The 26,155-nt window shown below is 36.5% G+C and overlaps 1 protein-coding gene across 4 annotated transcripts in view; it reads right to left on the bottom strand.

Moving 5' to 3' along the window:
• The window catches only part of LOC148939299 (helicase senataxin-like), a 41,172-nt gene that overhangs the window by 11,992 nt on the left and 3,025 nt on the right, over nt 1-26,155 (bottom strand). For 2 of the 4 annotated variants that reach the window (XM_089106982.1, XM_089106984.1), the window contains exons 2-7: nt 21,668-21,829; nt 17,316-17,366; nt 13,294-13,921; nt 6,371-7,977; nt 4,789-4,883; nt 1,235-1,378 (exon numbers count right to left, since the gene is read on the bottom strand). In XM_089106982.1, coding sequence (XP_088963108.1) covers nt 1,235-1,378; nt 4,789-4,883; nt 6,371-7,977; nt 13,294-13,921; nt 17,316-17,360 — 2,519 coding nt within the window. In that variant the 5' untranslated portion in view covers nt 17,361-17,366; nt 21,668-21,829. The remainder of the gene's footprint in view (nt 1-1,234; nt 1,379-4,788; nt 4,884-6,370; nt 7,978-13,293; nt 13,922-17,315; nt 17,367-21,667; nt 21,830-26,155) is intronic. The other 2 variants (XM_089106985.1, XM_089106983.1) reach the window with 2 other exon arrangements.

The following is a 26,155-nucleotide window of genomic DNA, read 5'->3' as shown; positions in this document are numbered from 1 at the left end:
GTTACTTTAGAAGTATAAAAACCCCGGATACCTTACACCAGATATACCAAATACCAGATAACTTAACACCAGGTTAACTTTCCACTTCACTAATTAAAACTGTTGAAGGATCAAAAACCCCAGATACCTTATACCAGATAACTCAACATCAGGTTAACTTTCCACTTCACAATTCAAACAATAAGATTTCATTCTTACGGGCCTTGTTACTTTAGAAGGATAAAAACCCCAGATACCTTACACCAGATATACCAAATACCAGATAACTCAACATCAGGTTAACTTTCCACTTCGACAATTCAAACTGTAGAAGGATCAAAAACCCTAGATACCTTATACCAGATATACCTCATACCAGATAACTCAACATCAGGTTAACTTTCCACTTCACCAACTCAAACAATAAGATTTCATTCTTAAGGGCCTTGTTACTTTAGAAGGATAAAAACCCCAGATACCTATACCAGATATACCAAATACCAGATAACTTAACACCAGGTTAACTTTCCACTTCACCAATTCAAACTGTAGAAGGATCAAAAACCCCAGATACCTTATACCAGATATACCTTATACCAGATAACTCAACATCAGGTTAACTTTCCACTTCACAATTCAAACAATAAGATTTCATTCTTACGGGCCTTGTTACTTTAGAAGGATAAAAACCCCAGATACCTTACACCAGATATACCAAATACCAGATAACTTAACACCAGGTTAACTTTCCACTTCACCAATTCAAACTTTAGAAGGATCAAAAACCCCAGATACCTTATACCAGATATACCAAATACCAGATAACTTAACACCAGGTTAACTTTCCACTTCACCAATTCAAACTGTAGAAGGATCAAAAACCCTAGATACCTTTTACCAGAAATACCACATACCAGATAACTCAACATCAGGTTAACTTTCCACTTCACCAATTCAAACAATAGATTTAATTCTTACGGGCCTTGTTACTTTAGAAGGATAAAAACACCGGATACCTTTTACCAGATATACCAAATACCAGATAACTTAACACCAGGTTAACTTTCCACTTCACCAATTCAAACTTTTGAAGGATCAAAAACCCCAGATACCTTACACCAGAAATACCACAGACCAGATAACTCAACACCAGGTTAACTTTCCACTTCACCAATTCAAACAATCAGATTTCAAGAGCAAGAGCAAACAAGAGCAAAGAATGTTGAAGAAAATAACAGTACAAATCAAAACTTACATTCCGTCTATTTCCTCTAAACGGTCAGCCACGTCTAATACAATGTAGGGACGGACTCCGCACGGTTTGTCTGTTCCGGTTCCATTCGATATATTGCCATTGTAAAACATTTTGGAGGGGAAATACGAAATTGCGGGATGCATTCTAAAAAGAAGAATAAGATATTACTCCAAAACGATTATCCATAGCAGAAAGAAAAGGCGAAATCATAGATAATTTTTTAATTGAGCCAAAGCGGCCACACAAAAGAGTATACGATAGGCAAAAAGTAAATATAGCACTATCATAGTATTAAAAAAAAACAAAAAACTTTAATTGGTACAAGTCAGAATAAAAGAAAACTGAAAAGTCAACAACCATCTTTAATTTATCAAAATATTGATCAAATTGACAGTCTGTCTTTCTCTATCTTTTTTGTTGGCCATCTATTAAATTCTTGGGAAAGGTAGAATATTATTACCCCTAAGCAGAAGATCTTAATTTATGCTGGGTACTTACAAAAAAGCCAAATAGCGGTTATCTCGACTAAATCACACCTTTGCTTCAGTTTTTAATTAGTTACTACAACTTAATAAAAGTAAGGGATGAATTATCACTCAAAAACATGAAATCGCGCTGTAACCAAGGGGATATCCACGATTTTTGTTCGGTGTGGGGGGGGGAGGGAGGGTAGAAATTTTTTAAAAAACGCATTCAAAGTTGGTTTATATGCGTTTTTGTTACGTTCTTACTAGTCAGACACAAATTTCGGGGGGGAGGGGGGTCAAACGGAAGCTACAGTGATGACAGTGGTAAAATATGGTTCTGAAGCATGGGTGCTTCGAAAAGCACCCATAATTTTCGAGAGAAATTTCCTACGGATTGTTCTGGGTACCCGGCTGACTGACCGTATTTCAAACAGTGAGGGTGTAAAGAGGGATGCTTTGAATAGATTGAGATGGAGGAGTAGCGTGCGTAGCTGTATTGGCCTCAGCGGCTTGCTCCGGTGAATTGTTAGTAGTAGTAGTCGTAACGGATCACAATTATAATTATTAAGCTTCAGGAGGTTAAATCTAAAAAAAAATACATTCTGGATTCGTTCATTGAATATTAAACCTTTAAAGTTTTCCCGCTGAATTAGACCAGTAAAATTCTAGTTTTCCAGCTGAATTAGACTAATCATGATACTCTGAGTCTGAAAATGACCTTGGTTTTTCTCAATCAGGTCAGAATTTTTTGCTACAGAAATTAAAATTAAAAAAAATCTATTTTGTGTAAAAAAAAAATGTAAATCTGCGGATCATCAGCTGAGTCAACATATTCAAATTTAATTTTTATTTAAACCATCAAAATTGATAAGCATAATTCATAATAGTAAAAAAAGAATGAGCGTTAACAAAATTTTAGATTTCACTGCATAAATCGGTGCTTCTTTGATTCCCGTGTGTAAGCAACTGCTGGGTTGTCTATCTTCAGCGACCAGTAGTAGTCCACCATCATGACTGCAGCCCTTCTTCCCTGGTACCTCTCCATCATTTGGAGCATGTCCTGATATAGCCTATCTCCCTGCTCATCGCTTATCACCCCATGGTTTTCAGGAAACTTCTAACAGTAAGTGCATCTTTATTCTCATCAAACACCGGAGTTTTTGGAATGCCTCTATCATGCTACTGACGAGTATGGCGTCGTTTCCTGCCTTCGTGTTCACAAGAAGTTGTTCACGATGTGCACAACTGATTTCCACGCAGCGCACTCTAGCGTTTTCATTGAGTTTTCGAACTGTGTGTCCTATAGAGCTGTCGTACCTGTGGGCCATCGAAAATGCCGGCCTTCAGCTTCTCAATGGTCGGGAAAGGCTCAGCATAGGTAGGTGAAGCACCTTCCATCCTTGTCCAGAGCGATCGTGAACTGCTTCATTAATCCAAGCTTCATGTGTAGCGGTGCGATCAATATCTTCTCCCAGTCAACAAGAGATTCGTTTATGATGTTTCTCGCCTCAGTTACTAGCTGCTCTGGCGCCAGCCACCCTTTCTTTACAGAGTGCCGGGATCTGTCTCAACTATTCTACATACTTATAAAGCATGGTTATTTCGTGAACTCAGACTGCTGACCAAGTGGAAAGTTCTTGAAGTAGACACAGATGATCCATTGGTGATGCTCATATTTGATTTATTCAAGCACGTACTTCACTGCTTCATATTTTTCTTTGAGAGTTTTGGAGTGCACAAGAGGGATTGAAGTGAATTGGTTCCCGTTGTGGAGGAGCGCACACTTCAAATAGCGCTTGTTGCTGTCAATGAATGGTTTTCAATCCCTCGGATCGTATTGAGGAGCGACGAGTTTACCAAGAAGACTGGCGACATATCGGCAGTACACAAGGTTTTACTCGTGGCATAAGTACCCCATATAGTCCTCATGTCTTCTGCGAAAGAAAGTGATATGTGCGTTCTCACTAAAAAAATTTTCTCATTGAGTCTGGAGGCCAACAGCTCTGAGGAAGTGTTCGACAAGCTGAGATCCCGAACCAAATCATCAAGCTCACATTGTGAAAAGGGCTGCAGACTATCTGTGCTTTATACTCCTCTTGTGTATATCCTCCCTCATGTGTACTGGTGGCCTTGCCGTCACTGTCGGGAAGCTCTGTGAACGATGGTATAGGAATTTTTCGCAATAAGCAACTGGACGGTGGGCAGGTGGAAGGTCAGAGTAATGGAGGCTGTGTCAATTCTTTTGATTGATGCCAGTAGTATTGATGGCACAGAAGCAACAATCCGATGCATAGTCTAAGGGCTTCCTCAAAAACCATTGGAATCTCAACCTTCAGTGAAGTTTTCACGCCCTTTGTCCACTGCTGGAGGTATTCCACACACGTCTTGCACACCGTGTGCGGTGCCAAGGACTTATCTTGGTCACCCAGTTTGACTTCAAAGTAAGCCTCGTAGTCGCAATTTACAAATCCTATGATGTTTCTCCTGTCCACTGACAGCGTGTAATCTTTGCAGATATAGCAGAAAACGTCAGGATCATTCCTGCATGACTGTCGCGCCGACGCCATATCGATGAAATGAAAAAAAACAGAAAAATGCTGGTAAATGTCAGGCAGTGAAATTTAGAATCAATTTGATTGGCTAAAGGTTAATTAGATAGCTTTGCAATCACGCATACACGTATGCAGATACTTTAAAGAAATGAACTAATGTTGTAATTCGATATACTCTACAAGAAAAATATGACTGAACTCAAAGCCCCTGATTAGCATATATATATATAGCTCGTCAGGTAGGCCTATGGCTGTATCTAAAAAAATAGACCTGATAGAACAAAATAAATATGATATTCGGACTCAGAACACTAAAATTAGTCTAAATCAGATGAGAAACCCCCTGGCGATTTTTTCGCTGTTACCCAGAGTTATTAGTCAATTGGCATTGATCAACTTATCAAACAAATTTATAATTAATTAACTTTAAATTTGTTTAATAAACTGATCAATGCCAATTAATTGATATACAGTTGAATAATCCAATTGAATATACAATTAATGTTATAATTTATTTTAATAGTTTTTTTTTTACCTGTATTGTGTCCAAACAGACAATACATTGTCTTCTTGTGCTGCATTGATGAACCTCGAAAAAAATGACTTATTGTATCCAATATTCTCGCAAGCCTAGAATTAAGAAACAAATAAACAGCTGCTATAAAATAAACACCTATTATACTTCCGTAAAAAATAATAAGTGGTACGGCCTATTTGTAACTGAAATAGGCCGTAGCATCACAGGTAGCATTATGGGCCCTCAGACCAGAAACGAAGCTGAGCCTGCCTGGGAGATGTAACTGCGTTAAGCGTATACTAATTAGCACAAGTTTCTATGCTCGCGGATGTCTTATGCTCCTTGACAGTGGTGTCAAATGAGGGCCTGTGTTTCCTAGATTTTTTGCCCCCACATAAAAAAAAAATTCTTTGAGAACATTTACGTCGAAAAATGCCTCTTTTTGGCATTTGCCATTCGAAAAAATTAAATAAACAACAAATTTGCCCCCACCCTCAGATAAAATTTTTCAAAAAAGTAAACCTTGTTTAAAAAGACTAGCTTCGCTTCTTCTTCTGGCAAAGCGATTGGTTGGCTTACAAAAATAAGTCACAGATGCAAACCAATGAAATTAAAGCAGCCCCTTTATCTAGTAACTATTGGAGATAAACCAATTTTTTTCTTTGACTTGAAGCGCACTGGTTTTTAAATTGCTCGGATGATAGTTAACAAGCCCCCCCCCCCCCCAAAAAAAAAAAAAAAACTAGGAAATTCTGTCCAGAATAAAAAAAATAACGTCAAAGTAAGCAATGACGAAACTTTAAAGGTGATCTGTAAAGAAACACTTTTGCTTGGTTTAGCTATTCTTAGCGCTCCAGCTGTATAACATTGACGTCAATTGAGGGGAAGTGCAGGCGGGCTGTAACCCTAGACCCCCTCCCGATTTTGAAAAATACCTGTATTGAAAATTACTTTTTTATATTTTCATTGAAGAAATTGAAAAAAAGCGACCAATCTAACCTACCCCTAGATCATGGGCGCCCATAAAAGGGGGGGGGGGAGCGGGCACCAGTCCCCTCCTGGCTGAATGATGCTGCCTTGCTTTTTATATTTTGTTATGAGATTTCTATTATATAGCATTAAAAGTGTCAATTAGATCAGGTAAGCCCCCCCTGGAATTCAGCTTATGGGCGCTCATGCCCTAGATATTAATAATACTCTTTGCCCCCCCCCCGCCCCTAAATTTTCGTGAGTTGACGCCAGTCAGAATAATTTAAAATTTAACCCCGGGGTTTACACCTCTTATGCTTACAGGAGTTAATTACAAATCGATAAAAAAATTGGAGAAAGGCAAGTAAAAAGAAAAGCTTCGCAAGTAAAAATAAAAGCATTGAAAAACTACTACTACTACTACTAACAACTCACCGCAGCACCATGCCACCTGAGGCCAACACAGCTACGCACGCTCCTCCTCCACCCCAATCTATTCAAAGCCTCCCTCTTTACACCCGCCAACGAAGTTCCCATTTCCTTTAAATCTTTCTTTATGACGTCCTCCCACCCCAGACGGGGACGACCTGCTTTCCGTTTAGCAGAAAGCTTCAAATTCTAGTCAACTAACCTTTGACATGATACTGGGTTGAAGTTGCTTTCGATCACCAACTAAAATGAGTTTCCTGACTCCATACGATAGGGGTTGTAGAAGTTCCATTTCAGCACAATGATTCGCCTCGTCAACTATGCAAAAATCAAAAACCTTGTGCGTTTCCTTTATAATAAGCTCTAAGGAAGACCTTCTGGAGTAGGAAAAAGTAGTTGCTAGGACTCTAGCATTTCTGATCATGTCCTTAGTATTTGAATCTGTATGATCTTGAAGACTTATCAACTGCTCGCTTAAACCTTCTTTAACTTGATTTTCCAACAAAAACTGTAACTCTTTGTGTGCATCACCATTAATCCCCAAACAGAGAATTTTAAATGTTCCGCTAATAACTTCCATTTGCTTTTGTAGTTTTTGGATTGTTTCGACAAAAACAGTTTCTGAATGTGAACATAGTAGAATGTTGCATTCTGGTTCGATTAATAGTAACTGAAGAATAGTTGAAGCTATAGCGAGACTCTTGCCACTACCCGGGGGCCCTTGAACAACACATATAACGGGTGCTTCCTTATCTACAAGGCACTGAGTCACAATATGTTTCATTACTCTTTTATGGTCAGGACCGAGATATTCAAAGCGATTGTCCATTGAAAAAGTAGCAATTTGTGGCAACCTCGCTATTCCTGGTCTTAAAATTAAGTTTCTTAATGGTGATGATTCAAGGGTCAAAGATGTAGGAAATTTTTTCACAAGAGACAAAAAACGTTTGAATATTACTTGGACTTTAAGAGGAACTTCAAAGTTGATCCAATCAGCAGTTAATACTTCATTTTTCAAACACTGAATAAAGATTTTAACGAAAGCCTTTGGTTTTCTGTCTGACTTTCGGTACAACTCCATGGAATTCAAATTCTTTGGCGCTTCTTCCATATTCTTAAACTGAATAGAATGAACATAGCCAAGAAGCTGAAAGCAAGGATTTTCTCCCACCGCAGCATTAAGACGTTTCAGGGGTATTCTCAGAATTACCAAAGATCCGCTCCTCATATATTCAAACAAAGATGATCCTTGGGGTTGAATTGTGTGTAGGCAAAGGATAAAATGTTCTTTATCATATTCTATGATTCCACTGCCACCGCTATTGAAAACAAACCTATGGTAAGCATCTGGATTTGCTTTAAAGCGATCATATTCGGTCCTAACCCTATGAAAAGTTTCAACGATCAATGGGGGTCCAAAGACTGAAAGATAGTGGTTAATATCATAAAAACGGATTGGAACAGGTAAAAATTGGCTAGGAAAATTGCTGACTGGAATAAGAAATGATGGAAATTCTGATATATATTTTACTTCCTCAAACCAGTTAGGGTTCCACCTTAAGATGAAAGCACAGGCTCCCATAGTCGTGAAAACCTGATACATTTCGGGTAAAACTTTTACTTGTCCTGAAAATACGTGTCCAACTCTTTCTCTTACAAGGCAGTGAGATGTCCATCCCGATTTAATTGACTTGCTTGGGTCCTCGTCTGCACAATTTGAGGTTGGGTCCTCGTCTGCACAATTGGATGTTGGGTCCTCGTCTGCACAATTTGAGGTTGGGTCCTCGTCTGCACAATTTGAGGTTGGTTCTAGAATCAAGAGAGCAATAAATTGACTCGACAGTCCATCATAAACAAAAAAAAGGTACTCCTGTGTTATTCAGAATAATCTCGAGAAGTGAAGTTAATCCTAATGAAATATACGAAAATATGATGAAAATATAATAACTTAAGTTTATATAATAATATAATTTGGGCTATATATTTGCATATTAGGGGGTGTGGAGATAAATTAATCTAACCTCACCTTACCCCTCGCCCCTAATGTGCAAATATATAGCCCAAATTATACAAGCGCAATGCATTTTGTCACCTGTTATTGGTCTTTGTGGCTATGAAACCGGTTTTCATAGATCGTACATTCAGCAAACTTCTCAAGTGTGTTCTGAATAATACAGGACTACCGAAGAAAAAAATTCAAGCCACTAAAGAGCAGATCAAAACTTCTTGGAACCTGGGTCACCTAAAACCGTTCTCTGGTACCTGGTCGGTAAAATCGGGAACAACTCCACGAAGTAACTTTACACTTGCTTTATCTCGAAACTAAAACAGTTCTAAATGCTATATCGCTTAGCCCCAAACTTCACTTGGCCGCAATATTTTAGCCCCTAAACGTCACTCCTCCTTCTTCCATAACCTAGTAATATTTTCCAAATTATATGATTTATTAAATGCTTTAATTATATAGAGCATTAAAAATATTTAAAGGGGCCATTTCCTACACCCCTCGGAGAAGGGGTAATCCTGTGGTAAATTTTCTCTCTGCTTCTATTCTGAGTTTGACTGTGCCTGGATATTTTATTACTCATATCTTAAATTTTGATGAAATTCGATGTTGGGTTCTTAAGGGAGAGGGGGTAGTTCCAAGAAGATTAGTTTCCTATCCTCTTTTTATTATAAATTTAGGTTTCCCGTTTTAGCGAATAGTAATCCCATCGGTGCCCAACATCCATGAACAAACTACCTTTTAGTTTATATTTTTTTTATTCACTTCTCCTATTGTTTTGTTGTTGTTGTTCATGTTTTGGATATTTATTTTTCTACAGTCCTACGAGTTGAATGCTTTAGCATAAATCAAAATTTTTACTATCATTTGATAGACGAGATTCATACCCAATTACACATCTAATATTTACTTTGATTTTCTTTTAGTATAAAAAAATACTTTGAAATATGACAGAAACATGCAAAATCAGGGACTGAATATTTATATAATAAAATAATAAAAATAAAAAATATTTTTAGAATAAATCTGGAAAAACCAGGTAGGCTTTCTTTTTTTTTCAAGCCAGTATGTAAAAAGTCTGAAATAAAAATTATGAATAAGTAATATTATAAAACGTTTAGTAAAAGTTACAGCTACAGACTAGTTACAAAATAGTATATTTCAGAAAAAATAAAAATACGACAAACGGGTCTATGTCCAGTAAATGAAAACGAAAAACAAAAACGAATATTTTGCCCGTATCAAACAAGGCGTCTTCAGCGTAGACGAAAAAAAAAAATAAACTAAAACTAAAAAATGTACATAAAACTAAAATATACTCAACTAAAAATATAATATAATATACAATTGCTTAAAATTTACAATTTGGAGCTACCTTCGTGAAACCACCTCACAAAAGTAACTGGATTAAATCTTTTAAAATACCCAATGAACAACGAATAGGTTATTGCGACATAATTTTATGCAAAGCTTTTGAAGCTGATATTCGCTTAGGTTTATTATTTGAACTAACTCCTGGGACATTTTGCAATACTTTATTTTTATTTTTGAATATGGGTTCCTTTTTTAAAATAGTATCATACATAGGATCAATATTTATATTCCCAGTATCTCTGTTAATTGATAAACCTGCAAAATATGTTCAAAAGCCCATTGTGTGAAACCTTTATCATTTGAAATGTCTGTTGCCTCCTCGAACTGCACAAAATGGTCCGAATTAAAAAAATATATGTTCTGCTAAGGCTGAAGTGAAGCTGTCTGGAGGTTTTGTATATTTTAGAGCCTGATCTACTGAATTCTGGTGCTCAATAAATCTTTCTATAAATTGCTGGTGTGTTCGACCGATGTAAAATTTCCCGCAAGAACAAGGGATGCTATAAATTCCACTTGACAAAAAATTCCGTGTTATATCTTTTCCAGGATTTAGAAAGTTACTCAGTCGTCTGATATTTAAAACAAGTTGAAATATTACGTTTGAGTAAAGTTCGTTTGATTTTTTGCTCAAGAATTGGTATGTAAGGCAATGAAAAGTATCTATTGGAAATTGTGGGGTCCAAAAGTTGAGAACCTTCGTTTTTATTACCTTTTTCAAGCTTAATATGCCTTTTCTGTATTATTTAATGAACAAATTTACATGATACCCGTTACAAAATTAAATATCTCTCGAATACAATATTTCACTATTAATATACTCCGGGGACCAAATTTTAAAAACTCTATCAACCCATGATATGACTGTTCCTTTTTTTTTTTACTGAAACTGGGTAAGATAAACTAAAATTTAAATACATGTCATTTTGAGTTTGTTTTTCTTTAGACTGAAAAAAGTAAACTATTATCAATCTATATTAATAAAATATCTAAAGGAGGGAGCATATCTTGTTTTACTAGCTCTAGAGTAAATTCATTATTTTTGTCTAACCTGTTTCAATGGTCAAGGAAAAAATTTAAAGAATCCAATCCATGCTCCCAAAAGCATAAACCATCATCCATAAACCTACCCCAGAAACTAGGAGACAAACGAAAACACTGAATAGCGGACATTTCTATCGAATCGAAAAATAAATTAGCCTGGATTGGACTTAAAGGAGCGCCCATGGCTAAACCGAAGACTTGTTGATAAAATTCTCCTCTAAAACCAAAATGAAAAAATACGTGTTTACCAACGAGACCAATTTCATAATGACTTCGACGTCCATAGTTGCCAACGTTACATCTTCTATCAATTCAAAATATTTTTGTAATTTATTTTTTAATATGAGTTTACATTTTTTAACATCACAATTTGTGTACATGGATACAACATTAAATCTACAGAGAACTGTATTGTTGTCTATGTGACGATTTCTTAGTTTGTTTACAACATCAACTGATTTTTTTAAATAAGATCTGTCGAGTCCCCAAAAGCGGACGAAATGCAATTGACAACCATTTTCCTAATTTAGAAACCGGTGAATTAATAGTTGATACAATAGGGCGAAGAGCATTATTCTTTTGGATCTTAGGCAAACCATAAATTTTGGTGCTGAATAACCTCTGGGGAAAAATTTATTATAAAATTGAGGGGTTATTTGTAAATTGTTTTTAGTACTTCTAATTCATGTCGTGTTTCTTTTGTGTATTTTTCAGTGGGATCAAACCCCAGTTTTTTGTAAGTAAACTCATCTGAGATAATTGTTTTCATTTTTTGTTCATAATCACTGCTATCCATTATGAAGATTGTGTTGCCTTTATCAGCTTTGGTGATGATATGGTCTTTACATTGTTTTAAAAGTGTAAGGGATTTTACGGCATTTCTGATGGTACTATTCTCAATTTTTCCTTGTCAAATTTTTTCAAATGTTCCACGATTTCGGCTTTAGGTTCTCGTGGGGCTTCCACTTTATCAATAGAGGAGATAATACCAGCCTCCACTTTGGAAACTATTCTAGAATAAGGAACCGATTAAGGAAAGCAAAATTTTGGCCCAATCGCTGAATAGTCAAAGACTTGGATGAAATGTTTTTGATAGCAGGACCAGGATAGAAACGAGGACAAAAGGTATCAGAATCTTGGAACCTATCGAATAAAAGTCCATTTAATTTATCAGCCAACCGCACCTTTGAAAGGTGAAAATCATGATGAACTGACTTGATAGCCATATCCTTAATTTTCCATAAAAGTTCCGACGGAATATTATTAAATAAAAAATTTTCATGATAATTAATATCTCTAACTAAATTGAAACGTCTCTGTTTTTGTTCGGCAAATACACGGTTTAAAGCTATGACATTTAACGTATCCTTCAATTTCTGTTCATTTTCAATACCAAAGTGGGTATTTGATCTAAAAGACTTAGGAATGACTGTTTCTTTCTTACAATTTTTAAAAAAATTTGTTGATTTATTATATTTGTATGTTTTTTTACTAAAGAAAAATAAAAATTCACTGATGCGGCTAATTTTTGCCCGTGAACTTGACGAATAAAAGATCTAAAGCCGAAATTACCAAAGACATCAAAAACAAAAGTATTTTTTGTCCCCTGGAGCTATCTTTGCTTTTTCAAACCTGAATTCCAGAGGTTTTTAAGATTTTCGTTGGTTTTTTGTTCCAAGAATGCTAAAGTCTTAAGACATAAACTTTGCTGTCAGTGTTGCCACGCTAAACCATGAAAGTAAATAAGAAAAACTAATTAAGTAAATCTGGCAACGCTTTTCGTCCGTAAAAACTGAACCATTAACGACTTCTTTACAGCTGGGTCTAAGGCCGTACCCAGGTTTTTTTCGTGAGGGGTTTACTCAAAAATTGTTTTTTGTAGGGGGAGAGGGGGGGGGTACACAAAAAAAAATCTAAAAAACGCATAAAAAATTTGTCTATATCCATTTTTGTTACGTTTTTACGAGTCAGACAAATATTTCAGCGGGGGTTCAAACCCCCTCCCCCCGCCCTCCAGGGTACGGCCTTGGCCGGATCGACTCTGGCTGAACTTAGAGTAAACTATTGACCCCCGTTCCAAACCAAACAACCAGCGACACCAGGAATCAAACCCCTGGCCTCAGGATTTCAAGTCTGGAGTGCTATATATTTATATATAGCATATATTATATATATATATATTATAAATATATATATATATTTATATATATATATATATATATATATATATATATATATATATATATATATATATATATATATATATATATATATATATATATATATATATATATATATATATATATGTATATTATGGAAAATTAGCCATTGCAGTTTTTATACTAAATTCAAGAAAGTCATCATATTTTTTCTTGTTGTTGAAGCTTTAGTGTTTCAGACAAGAAATATTTCACAGAATCCTTGGGGAAAAACCACACCCGTTAATAAAAACGCACATATGTAACCCTTGCAATGAAATAACCAAGATAAATAACTGGAGAAAAAAAACTTACCATGACAACCATTTTAGTGCGTGGTAATTAGTTTATTATTGTTGCATTTACATTTAAATTTTTGCCATCACATAAATTGTAAGCTGTAACGCATAGACTTTGAGTTTGTTGAGACGCCTATTATATTTTTCTTCTAGAAAAGCTTAAACAAAAGGAAGAAAAAAGAAAAAAGGGAAGAATAAACCTTTTTACCTTCATCATTAGAGTCGTCATTTTCACAGTGTTGAAGTTCTTTATCAGACTGATAACTAACATCGCTGAGCGAGTTGTGTAGGACAGACACATCACTTTCAGATTCTTCTTCTTCCAGAGAGGAAGGACTAGGTAGTTCTCCGTCAGAATCATAAATGGTGATGACTTCGACTTCAGAAAAAGACGTTTGTTTTAACTGCTCTAATCGACGTCGAAAAGTAAAGGTACTTAATCCAGGCTCAGCTTTAACCTTAATTTGGTCAAGTCCATTATTTAGCAATAAAAGAGAGGCTGAGGTTCTTTCTGCAGATTGAAGTAGGTCAGTTTCATGATCTTTAGATGTACATGACTGAAAAGAACTATTTTCTCCTCTAGGGACAGTGAGTTGCGATTCAGCAGCTACATCAACTGATTTCGAACTGATGGGAATCAGAGGAGGCGGAAGGGGAGGGAAACTGGTAGAAGACAAGATGAGTGTAGATTTGGCACAAGAATTAGTTGATGTTTCCTTATCAGAATGACAGACTAGAGGAGTCAGCGGTGGAATTTTGTCCAAATTATCAGGTGGATTTTCAGCTTCACCAGTATTTGGATCTTCATCCTCTGTCAGATTAATTGTCGACCCTTCCTGCAATATAATTCTCGTTAGTTTATCTTTAAATTTTGAGAACAAACCTTTGGGGTTTCGTGTTTCGAAGTTTCGATGTTTCGTGTTTTTCGAAGTTAGATCTTTACACCTCTGATCTAGTTGATTGTATTTTTTTCTTTCATTTTGGTTACTTTTTTGTTTTATTATATTTCATTACTCCATTTTTGCTTGTATTTATACTGAGATGCAAATTGTTGATTATAATTATACTACCAAAATGTTTATGTATATTCCCGAGCAAGATTTGAAATATCTCTTTTCATAATAAGGAAAGCCACCAGTGACAGCTCTGGCCTCTCTTGTGACTAGAGAAAAGTCTCGACCCCCTCCCCTGTCTCTAATAAAACTTCAGGCTGAACTTTAGCAAAAATTCTCATTTATTAACAAAATTATTTAATTATTGTTAAACTTTTTTAAATATTATAATTATCACTGTTGAATTATTTTACAAATTTTTGGTTATTTCTATTTTATTAATTAATTGATAATTCTTGAATTATTTTCATTTATTTATTGCGCCCTCTACTTTATTTGAATAAAAGTTAAGTTTCAAAAATTACAAATTGAGTATAACCGTTAGATTATTCAGGTGAAATTTTGCACATATCTATTTTTAATTCCTAAAAACATCTAATAATAACATTGCACTACTAATTACCGATTTTCATGTATGTATTGGAATACATTAATTTAAAATAAGTTTCTTTAAAGGTAGTGTTCGAATGTTGGAGCTAAGTTTTATATTCAAGAGAGATCTGACTTGCCTACCCTTGAAACGGTCTAATTTTACGTATGTTTTTGCAGGGGTTTAAATTCTCTGGAGTACTGGCACCTTGGTCCGAGGTTTTATAATGTCCGGAGTAGAGAAAGGTCATACTGCTATTACATATACTGTGCAAAAATAAACAATTATTTTAGATAGATGGCATTACTTCTTTCATTTTATATATATCATAGACACACTGCCACATAGGAATTTCTCGGTTATACCGTCAATTGCTAGCAAAGATAATTCTCTCGATGGAGCAAGATAAAATATATGGAAATCCAAGAAAGGGTATCTAGAATTTTTTGCACAGGTTTTCTATGCAGCTAAGCTAGGTTAGGAGTCGAATTTCGCATCGATAGAAGAACAAAATTCTTCTCTAAATGAAGATATTTTGGTACTGTTGAAAAATCTATTTTTTAGTTTGGCAATATTGAGTTTAAAAAACATAGAAGCTTACTGTCTAACCTCACTGATCATATTTTAGAAATTATATAATGGTCATGATAATATTTCACAATAACGTTTTGTTTGCGGCCCCTCTCACTCTTTTTAAATGACAGAGTAACAAATAAAAGAGCTACAAAATATATTTTGTCTCTAAATAAAATTATAATTATCACTGATAATGTTATTATCATTATCTAATAAAAGGATTTATCCCTATTTGAACTTGTATCTATCGTCAAGGAAAGACAGTGTGGTCCTCAAAATTATCTCCGTCAAAAAAAAAAAAATGATTATAGGGTCAGGCATAAAATATATCATTACATTAAGAGCTCAAAAACGAATAAACACCTTTCTGGGTCTTCCTCAAATTGTGAATTAGTTTTCTTACTGTTAATCACCATAGTTAACATTTAATTAATCCTTACCATTTTCAGCCAAGAAAAGTTACTTACTACAGAATACCATAACTCACTTTGGGTAATCAATAGTCATACACACTTGTCAAAACAGTAGCTTAGCAAAGCAAATTCGATCCTTTCAGCGTTTCCACTTCATGGTTTTCAGAATCCCAAAAAGCTAAGAAAAATCTCTAGAAATCCTCCCTTTCAATGGCAAAATCCCCACGGGCTCCCCCATTTCACAATTCGTTCAAAATCCCTATTAAAGCCTCGTTATACAAACTTTTAACAATAGTTATAAAATACTCATTTTGCAAACGCAAATCAGTTACTTGTAACATCTTCTGACGTTTAAAACAAAGCTTTATAATTGTCGACTAGTTAAATTTGGCCTGGATTGACAAATTCCAACACTAAATTCCAGAATCTCAACAAGTTATAAAGACAAGTTATCTGCTAACCAACCTGTCAAAGTTTGACTAAAAATTTGAATCATAAGGATAGAAAGCTGCTTGAGATGTAGTTTGAATAAAACACAAAATTTGGAAAGTAAAACAAAATCTAAGGATTGTTCACATTCGTGCAGTAAGAAGCACTTACTGCACGTATGGTGCAGGTATTCGTGCAGTAAGGCGTATAGTTTTTAGCAAGACGAGCAAGAGAAATATGCTTCCGCTGCATTTGCTGTTATGCATGTCCAATCAGAATCCCTAACTGATTCAATCAACACTTCATGGGTGGTATGGTGGTCAAAATAAATACAGCATTTATTTTAAATGGTTATTTTAGGTAATTTGGGTTATAAGGCCACAGTGCTTATCACCCAAGTATGAACAATCAATTAATTGCCTCAGGATCCAGTTATATTAAGCAGCAAATAATGAAAATCTATTTTTGATCAGAATCAGAATCTAGTTGAGAATCTTCAGCCCCTTCATCTTTTTTTTCTGGTGGTAGCTGAAGCCTTGACTCTTTTTATCTGGAGGAGTAGCTGCTCGCCTCTACAACTGCATTCAAGGGCGTATCCAAAATTTTTTTTCATTTTTTTAAGCCGGGTTAAAAAAAATTACAGAACGCGTCAATACTTGTTCTCATTCGCATTTCCCTGAAATCTTTCCTTATGAGAGCTTCCCATCCCATTCAGGGATGACCTGCTTTTCGCTTGGCCCTAGACAGTTGGCCGACAAGGACGATCTTAGGCAACGTGTCATCTTCATCCGCAAAGCGTGTTGAGGCCATCTCAACCTTTCTCTCAATACAGCCCTCGAAAGCGGGATTGAATGTTTTCCGTAGAGCTCACTGTTAGAGATACAGTTAGTCAGTCAGGTTGCCAAACAATCAAAAGACAATTTCTCTGGAAACATTTAGCAAATCCTCCTCTGTTTTAAGGAGCGCCAACGCTTCAGAACCATACTTGAGCACTGTCATCCCAGTAGCTTCCAATATTCTAATCTTGGTGTGCAGACTAATCTTCCGATACTTCAAAACATTTTTCAACTATGAAAAAAAAATCCCTGGGCCTCGGCTATTCTACTTTTAACGTCTTCACAGCACCCACCGTCTTTACTAATAGTACTAAAGTGAAGCTGTCCTTGATGGATCTTCGCGTTACCCAACATCATCTCTTCACCTGTTAAATAGATAATTAGTTAATACGTAAGTACTTAGTATGACAGCAAAATAACGAGACTATAAATCAGAACGGAGGAAAATAGAATGAACGAAATTGGTAGAAAGAAAGAAGAAAAAGGAAACATACCAGTATCCCAGAATCCGGTTCTATATCTACGTCTTCTGATGGCATCTCTTCCTATAAAAGGAGACTATTAGCATTCAGGCACGAAACTAAGATTACATGGATGAAGCGAGTTGTTCCGTCAATCCAGTCGTGAGGAATCCAGACTGTATTTCCTTATCATATTTTAGTTTTTGGTGAGTGGGTAGACACCCTGACGCTTAGGCCTACTGACTGTCAACCTTGTTAAGTGAGTATCATTATTGAATAATAATCAGGAAGCTCTGACATTAAAAAATAAATTTATCAACTGAAATACAAAATTTGATTGTATGATCTTGCACAGATCTGTAAACTAAAATGTCTGCATCTTATTTACTATTTTGCCAAAATAGAAGCAGGACAAACTGAAACAACTCTTGATGGGTTGACAGACTTTTAGTAAGCTAAGGATGCCCGTAATTAATTTAACTTTTGACCTGGAAATCTGCTCCAGAATAACAGTAATTTATAGCATCTTTTATGCTGACTTTTCAAAATTTGACTTGCAGGGTATCATAGCATTTGTGGAAATACTGAAAGCATCTGTTGGTAAAAGCGAGCGCATTTTTGTTTTTATATTCTTTCTTTGAAAAATTTTGTTCTTGCTTTTCAAAAGTATTTCTTTGATTTTTCTTTTGTTCTTTTTTTCACCGAAAACGACTGAGTAGCGGGTTTTTTGAAATAATAATCTCTTGCTCGGACCTTTCTTGTTTGTTTTCTCCAGTAATGGTCTTTACCAAACCATCCACATTCTCCTTAAACTTTTCACAGGGTAAAAGTATATTATATTTTGGGATATATTTAGAGTTTTCCCCAGGAGTTTCGGGGGAGGGATTTTCCGCAGGTGGGAAACACCGGCTCCCTCCATTTTGGTCCTTTTCATTTGTTTCACTGAAACTGATTCTCCTTAATATAATGGTATATTTTACAAGTATTTGGACGTTCTCAGGTTTGTTCATTTTTAAGGCAACTAGACATGACTACACAGTCGGTCTAAGTTGTTCTAAGTTGTCTAAGTCGTTCTAAGACGTATCTAAAAAGCTTTGTTAATGTTTATTTTTATGAATCCATCTGTCAAATCCGCTTATTATTTAAAATTCTAAAAGACTTGAAAAACTCTAAAAAGGAAAATCCTAAAAATATCATGTGTTTGACGGTCTTCTAAATCAACCATTCCATTCCGATAAATAGGAATGAAATTGAACCAAAAGGTGCCTCTTTATGAACGGAATGGTCGAACCTCCTGCAGTATCCCCACCGTCGAAAGTCAAGGAGTGATACGGGCTTCTCCTCTAGACAGATAAATGCTGTGTTACTAGAATATTTATGCCAAGGAGTCTGCAATTGAGTAAGAGAAATTCTGGGCATCTCAATAGCCGATTAAGCTTGAAATGATAGCTGATGCAAGATAGAAGCAGGGGCGTAGCTTCAGCATTTTGATTGGGGGGGGGGGGGCAAGAGGGGGCCCACGTCTGAATAATTAATGAGCATGGGTTATCCTTCAGAGGAAAGCAGCGGAGGTTCTGGAATCTTCAATTTGCTTATACTTACAGTAACTTGCTGCCAACTACAACCTCTACTTTATTTTAGTGAAGATAAAATTTTAAAAACTACAAAATTGTTATAAATATTAGATTTTTTTTTCAAATTTGCGCCCCCAAAAATTTCTTTGCCTGAGGTGAGTGCCTCCTCAACCCCTTTCCTCAAAAGCCACCTGTGGGGAAAGGGGTGTTAGAAAACTTGTGAAAAGCATTAGCCTAAATGTGTTTTAAAGATGTCTAAAAATTCTAAATATTCTGTTCCAAATTTTCTCCAGTTAGTCTAAGGGAAAATCAAGTCTCTTTGTTGAAAGGGGCCATCAAAAATATAAGCCAAGCTGAGGTTAGACCATTAATTGGATCATGTTTCTTAATTAATTGGGTCAAAGTTGAGCTGCCCTCACTGTTCAAATAGTCTTCACTTTCTGTTCTTGCGTTACTATAAGAAGATGTAGCTTGGCTTCAAATCCCTTTTCAATATCTTTTTCTTCTTGTTCTACCTTCCGTTGCTTTATAAAAATAGTTCTGAGCCAAAGAAAGTAAGTAAGAAGGTCTACCCTTTATTGATTTCATTAGCCTGTCAAAACCAGTTAAATTTGATACAAATTACATTTTTAATAACTTTATAAAACACATCAAAGTTGAGAACTGGACACATCTGTTTTTATGGAACTTGTTAAGGAACCAAAAGTTTGGCCATCTTACATCTCTGAACCTAAGGACGCACTTATCCTCAATTTATAATTTACATAATATTTAGCAGCCCAGCTGTTCCTTTCCTGGGACCATATGAGAACTCTTCCAACCACGGGGAGGGGGTGTACCAAGCGGTTAAAAAGTAAAGATAGCCTATTCCTTCCCTAAGTCTTCAATAGTTCTTCAAACAATGATGTAGAACAGTTACTATTTAGCAAAGACAATACTCGGTTAAATTCCAAAATAGTACAGAAAACAAATAAACAATGAACACGCATCAAACAAACATAAATAAAGTAGTGGACTCGGCTTTTACTAAGGCTGTCAGCAATGAGTTGCTGCAGATGGCAGTAGTGTACTACAAACACTTCGGGTGGGTGATGGTGAGTTTAATAAGCTCAGATTCTTTACGAGCTTTACCGTTAATATTACAGTGCGTATCCCCCTTCCACTTCCTTCAATTCTCGCGCCCATCATAGGAGACAAAATCTCGCAGTTGAACTACGCACTATTCCAGCAGCCCAGTGCATTGCGTTAGTCAGTTGCATGTAACGTCTTAGCAAATCCAAAAGTGCACCCTTCAAATTACCATTGTTGAAACCTTTGCATGAAACAAGAAAATTGCATGATACACGATACTCATTGAACAACAAGAAAACATCACTTTTTTACATGGGCAGCAGTGATATGTCGTCTTATTTTTCTTTGTCGCTATTGAGGCACTGGAATATTCAGAGAGCTGTTTAAGGGCTCATGGAAGATAAATCTTACGACTTATCGTTTTTTTATTTGCCTAGACTTGATAAGGCCGTCATAACGTTCCACACGGCGCACTAAAAGCGCAATTTGGATGATATTTTTGGAATGGAAAGACTGGGCCGGAAACATGGACATCATAGAGAGCTAATTATGGGCCCATTTGTCAACTAAATTTTATACTTAATTGCTCTTTATAAATTTGATTTTATAAGGCAATCATAAAGTGGCACATGGCACCCAAAGAGTGCGCTTTGCTATTTTTTTTTAATAAAAAAAAACAAAACTGGGTGTTGTCCAGTGTAGAAACTCAGCGTACAAATTTCCCCCCCATCCCTCCGTAAAGTCTCCTCTATGCAGAATCCCCCTGGAAATTTTCCATACATTTGAAATAGCGACAGTGTTTTGCATTTAAAGTATTTGAAAAAAATTGATTTTTTTTACCAGGAGTGAGCATGTCGAACCGGTTATCCTAAAAGATCGAGAGGGGGCTCATTTGATCGCAAATCATAAGTTCCAGTGCCCTTTTTAAGTGACCAAAATCATTGGAGGTCAGCTAGCCCCCCCCCCCCTCTCGCGCCCTTTTTTCACCAAGGTCTTCCGATCAAAATTTTGAGATATCCATTTTGTTCAACATAGTCGAAATATCTAATAACTATGTCTTTAAGGATGAATTGATCCCCACAGCCCCGGGTGAAGGGGTACAAGCTAGGAACTTTACCCATTTTGCACATTATAGTATTGGCTATTGGAAAGTGTAAAGGCACTTTTTGGGAAGGGGGGAATTTTCTGGCAGTGGGGAGGAGGGAGTTACATCTGAGAATCTTTTCATGGAGCAAGTTTTAGTGAGGGAAAAGATTTTCAATGGAGGGGTAGCTGGATTCCCCGGCATTATTTTAAAAACTATCAGGAATTAAGTAAAAAAACAAGTTTTTTCAACTGGACTGAACAAGCTTTTTTGGAATTGTTAAATAAAGCTTATTATCCTAACTAAACGAACCTTTTGTTTCATGAATCATTCTTAAATAATTGGAATGAAAAGTCAAACTTTAGCGTAAAGAGCGAGGTATTGAGGAGGGGGCTACCCCCCTCATATCTGTAATAATTTCTGTTCGTTTTAAGTTTTAATGTTGCTCCTTACTTTCAGTTGAAAAAACTTGTTTTTTTTTATCCTTCAAAGGAAGAAGACTAATTTAACTTAAAACTAAATTAAATCTTCGGAGTTTGTAGCTTGGCTTAATATTTTCAAGCTTAAAAGTCCCTTAACCTGCTCCAAAACTGTTGTTTGGTTCTGTAACGGGTAAATGAAAGTGGCTAGTCTAGATGGCATATTTGGAAAATTACCTTTATTAAGTCTCGTAACTGCACAACTTCAAAAACAAAATGATCTTACCGGTGTCTTGCAATTGTGGGTTCGATACCAACATGTATACTGGATCCAACATCTGCCCGCATCCAGATATTTTTGGGCATTCTCTCACGATTTAACCAAACACCATTCAAAGACTAGAATATAAATAAAAGATGCAGGCTGTATATTCCTTTGCGCTTCCAGAAAAATCGGGAGGTTCAAGGTAAAATTAATTCAAAATAAACTAAACTATTCAAAATACTACTGCTTCTCGGCAATATTTTGTTTCTTAAGAACAACAGTATAGGTAATATACAGTACCGAAATGTTTTTCCAAACATCACACAGTTCATAGCGCGTAATTAGGTAAGTTAACGCACCGTCAGCAGAAGTATGTACGTCAGAGTCTAATGCGGGGGGGGGGGGGGTTCGTTTAATTCTTTTCATATATTTTAATGAGCGGGTTTTCTTTTATTTTCTAATGGGGGGGGGGGGTTATTTATTTGTATTCCTATAATTTATTGTATGGTTTGCGGGGGAGCTTCGTGTAGCGGGGGATTAAAATAGTGAATCAAGCGGGAAGTATATATTGACGGCCATATTGAGTCGAAATCAGATTGAAAAGATTCAGGTTCCCTTGAGAGTGGTTGGAGCCACAAGGACTAACTATCTTGAGAAATATTAACATAAAGAGAAATGATTAAGAAAGTAATGTATTTATTTTTACTCACATTAGCGGTACAAAGCTTATCAGGAATATCACTTCACATAGGAACACTTCACAGTCATAGACACTAAGACAATGTTATAGACTGGGGCATATACAATGCAACAGTTAAATCACTTACATTAATTGTTCTCAAAGGTTCACTCTAAACTCATAATAGACTGCTGATAGACTGGCTCTAGACTCATCCTAAGAACTGATAATAGACTGATGCAAAATTGCTAAGTTCTAAGCAACTATACCCTCCGATTTCGCCGGAGGTTACATTCAGGCATTGCTAAAAAGTATATTACACTGGTCCTATTGATTCAGACAGTATGTCCAATATCTCTGTTGGACAGGGATACACCAATTGGCTACTTGAATTTTGATACGATTTATAACTTTAAGACTTCACTTTGGAATTTTTCTCGACAAGACAAAGTTTTACTTTGTAATTTTTTGCTAACGACATGTCACTTAGTTTCCAGAAGATTTATAATTTATTTCTGTGAAAGTTATTAAAGGACAATACAATTTAGTTACATTGGAATACATAGTCCTAAACTTAGTTTTCAGAACAATGCAATTAGATTACACAAAAATACTTAGTATCTCTAGCGACTATTTTTTGTATGATAAATTCTACCTTCTCTTGACAGTTTGGGAATTCAAGCTACTTAAGAGTTAAATTACATTGTTGGTCGCCTGTCATGTAACATTTGGTCACACTGATATTTATTGCATACTTTGGCGACGCAGAGGCGGATTTATTTATTGCTGTTACATTTTCTGTTGGAAAGATTTTTTACAAAGTTTGTCCAATTAAGATACAATTGTTTTGCTACTTTTTAAATTCGACGATTAAGTCTTACTCGATCAGTAGGTTACTTGAATTTTTAGGTTCTTATTTTGAGCGATTTTATTTTACTTGGGTAATTTAATTGGAAAATTTTGAGGTTTTTGATCCCATTACAAGAGCCATCGTTTCAGCTGCTCCTTGGTTTTCCATCTGAAACGTTTTATTGCGCGTACGCAAAGGCGGAGTCATGAACCATGTGTGGCTTTAGATCTGTGTCAAAAATTTTCAATGGAGAGCATAGGACTTTTCGCTACTGTATATTACCTTCACTCAGTCTCGAAGCCATTTTATGAACTGGTTTGAGCGAATGTATATTAGGGTGGCCAGCAACCGGCAAATCAATAAACAAAGGGAGTCTCCCAGTCTGGTATCGTGGCTATCACATTTTGAGGAACCAAATAGTAATTTGTCTTCCTTGTAATGGCCAAATGGCCTAGAAAAGGACATAAGACTGTCTAGTATGACTTGCGTAGAATATCCCTTTAAAGAGGAGTACCAAGAGCTATATAATACAATTACAAAAAAAGAGGTTAAGGAAGTAGTAAATAAATCTCCTGGATATTCTACTCCTGGGCCAGATGGTATACCCACAAGAATATTAAAAAAATTTAAGGGTAGTTTAATGCCAGTTATTTTGAGGTTATTTATCTTAGTGTTGGTTAATATGGTTGGGTCTGAGTCATGGAAGAAATGTCTAATATTCACACATTATAAAGAAAAAGGACAATGTACCTACAGGCCTATTGGTAACCGGCGTCCCCCCCCCCCCCGCGGCTGGTTGGTCGCCAATCACTTTCGACTCATATAAAAGGACTAGCTCTCAATTTCTTACGTAATGAGCATTTTCTAAAGTTTCTGCGAACATAAGGTGGAGGTTGAGACGAGGAAGAGGCAGTCCCCCTCCTATACGGAATAAATTCTGCTCATTTTGGGGTTTTAATGTTGTTCTTTACTTTCATAATAGCAGCGCATACCGGAAATCAAGAGGGATTAACTATCAACCTCAAATTTCTTAATCCACCCGCTCAAAAAAAAAAAACGAAAAAAAAGGGAAAGAGGGCACCAGAAAAAATCTTCGAGGGCCAGGGTCCCCCTAGATCTGCCAGTGCACCCTTAAAAAAATATTACAAAATTCATATTATTCATATTGACAAATCACAATAGGATTAGCGAATCAATGGTAAAATGAGAATTCGTGCACAATTTGTTTTTATCGTCAAATGTGACTATAATTTGACCCGCCATATAAAGATCACCACCACATTGAAGCCTTTTCTTGATTAATACACAGATTACTTGAAGACCCGTACCAGGGCCGTATCCAGGATTTTTGTTCAGGGGGGGGGGGGTTACCCGATTTTTTCCCGTGGACTTTGTCTAACATCCTCGAGCAACATTACGTTAGTTCGAGACCGTTAGTCCGCCCTTTGTGAACGAGGACGCGTCCACTAGGCATACTTTCGTATCTGTAAGGGTTTTTTTTTTTTTTTTTTTTTTTTTTTTTTTTTTTAATAACGCATAAACAAGACAAGTATTTACATACAGTTAAATACTACAAGCCATTTTTTTTGGCGCAAAAAGAAGCCAAATAGTAGGCTAGAAGTAGTCTATATATTTTTTAGTTTTTTTTTTTTAGCTAAAAGTAAGGGCGAATATCGATAAAACGAAATCCAGGCGACGATTTTTCTTTCCTGCAAAAATGTCGATGACCTTGTCAGGACAGATGTCAACGTCCCTATGGACTAAAAGGAGAGCTAAGCCACTCAATCGTTCTTCTCCTGTTGAATTTCTCAGCCAGGTTTCGAGACTTCTGAGCGTTGAGAAACTTCTTTCCGGAGTAGCAGTGCTAACAGGTAACGTCGCAAGAACAGCCAGAAGAAGAAAAACATTTGGAAAAAAGGTAGCGTCGCATGCCTGAAGCGAAGACACAGCACAAGTAGGCCTCTCTGATACCGGAACATTCTCCCACTTGAGCGAGGAATAAAGAGCGAGGTTTTATAGTGGTTGAGAAGGTCTGGATCGTCTGCTTGCATACTCCGGCTACCTCTCGTCCTTGGATGAGTCATCTCCAGTCCTAAGTCGCTGGCAAAACGCTGAGCTTCGTCGAATTTAGACGTGAAAGCAGTAGCAGCATTTTCACGCATTTCCTTTGTTTTTGAAAGGACAGTTTCCACGTGCCTGCATGCAGCTGCCAAATCACAGTCAACTGACTGAAGAGTCTTGCACAATGGAAGCGTAAGGCACAAAAGCTCTTTGACCACATGGGGACACACAACAAATTGCGACTGGTTCATCGTGTCCAGCAACTGCGCCGCTTTTGCAGAAATTTCTGCATGTCCGTTCTCTTCAAGAGCTTCCAGGGATCGCAGGATTGGTCGGTCATATCCCTGACCAACCATCTTGTTCAGATTAAGACCAAGGCTTTTGAGAAATTGCAGGATTGATGAAGCCAGACCTTACCCAGTCAAATCAGGTACTGGGGTAAAACCAAGGAAGTCCTCATGCAAGTTCCCTTTGAAAGAGTAGCGGACGCAAACAGACAGCTGCTCGGTATTCGAAACGTCCACCGTTTCATCGGCAAGCACCGAAAAGCATGGACTTGCGTTTACTCTTTGCATAATAGACTGCTGAAGAAGATCCCCGGATGCGGCGATAATACCATTCTGGATGATGGGAGAAAGATATGAGGCATTTCCGGCCGCAGAAAGAAGGTGGTTCTTCAGAACATCGTCACCGTGTCTCGCCCTTAGCCGCAGTAGCGCTCGGAAGTTGCCATCATTTTTTTTGCAGCATGTTGCAGCATATTTTTTTTTCTGGAAAGGTTTTGTCTTTACAGGTATTTTTTAGACTAATTTTCGACTCGGTCAAAAATTTCGGGGGGGGGGGGGGGTCAAACCCGGGTAAACCCCCCCC

Source organism: Artemia sp. Qi Xiang Cuo, chromosome 21 (assembly GCF_049724085.1).
Source record: "Artemia sp. Qi Xiang Cuo chromosome 21, ASM4972408v1, whole genome shotgun sequence".
Lineage (NCBI taxonomy): Eukaryota > Metazoa > Arthropoda > Branchiopoda > Anostraca > Artemiidae > Artemia > Artemia sp. Qi Xiang Cuo.
This window is presented reverse-complemented; position numbering and strand designations above follow the sequence as displayed.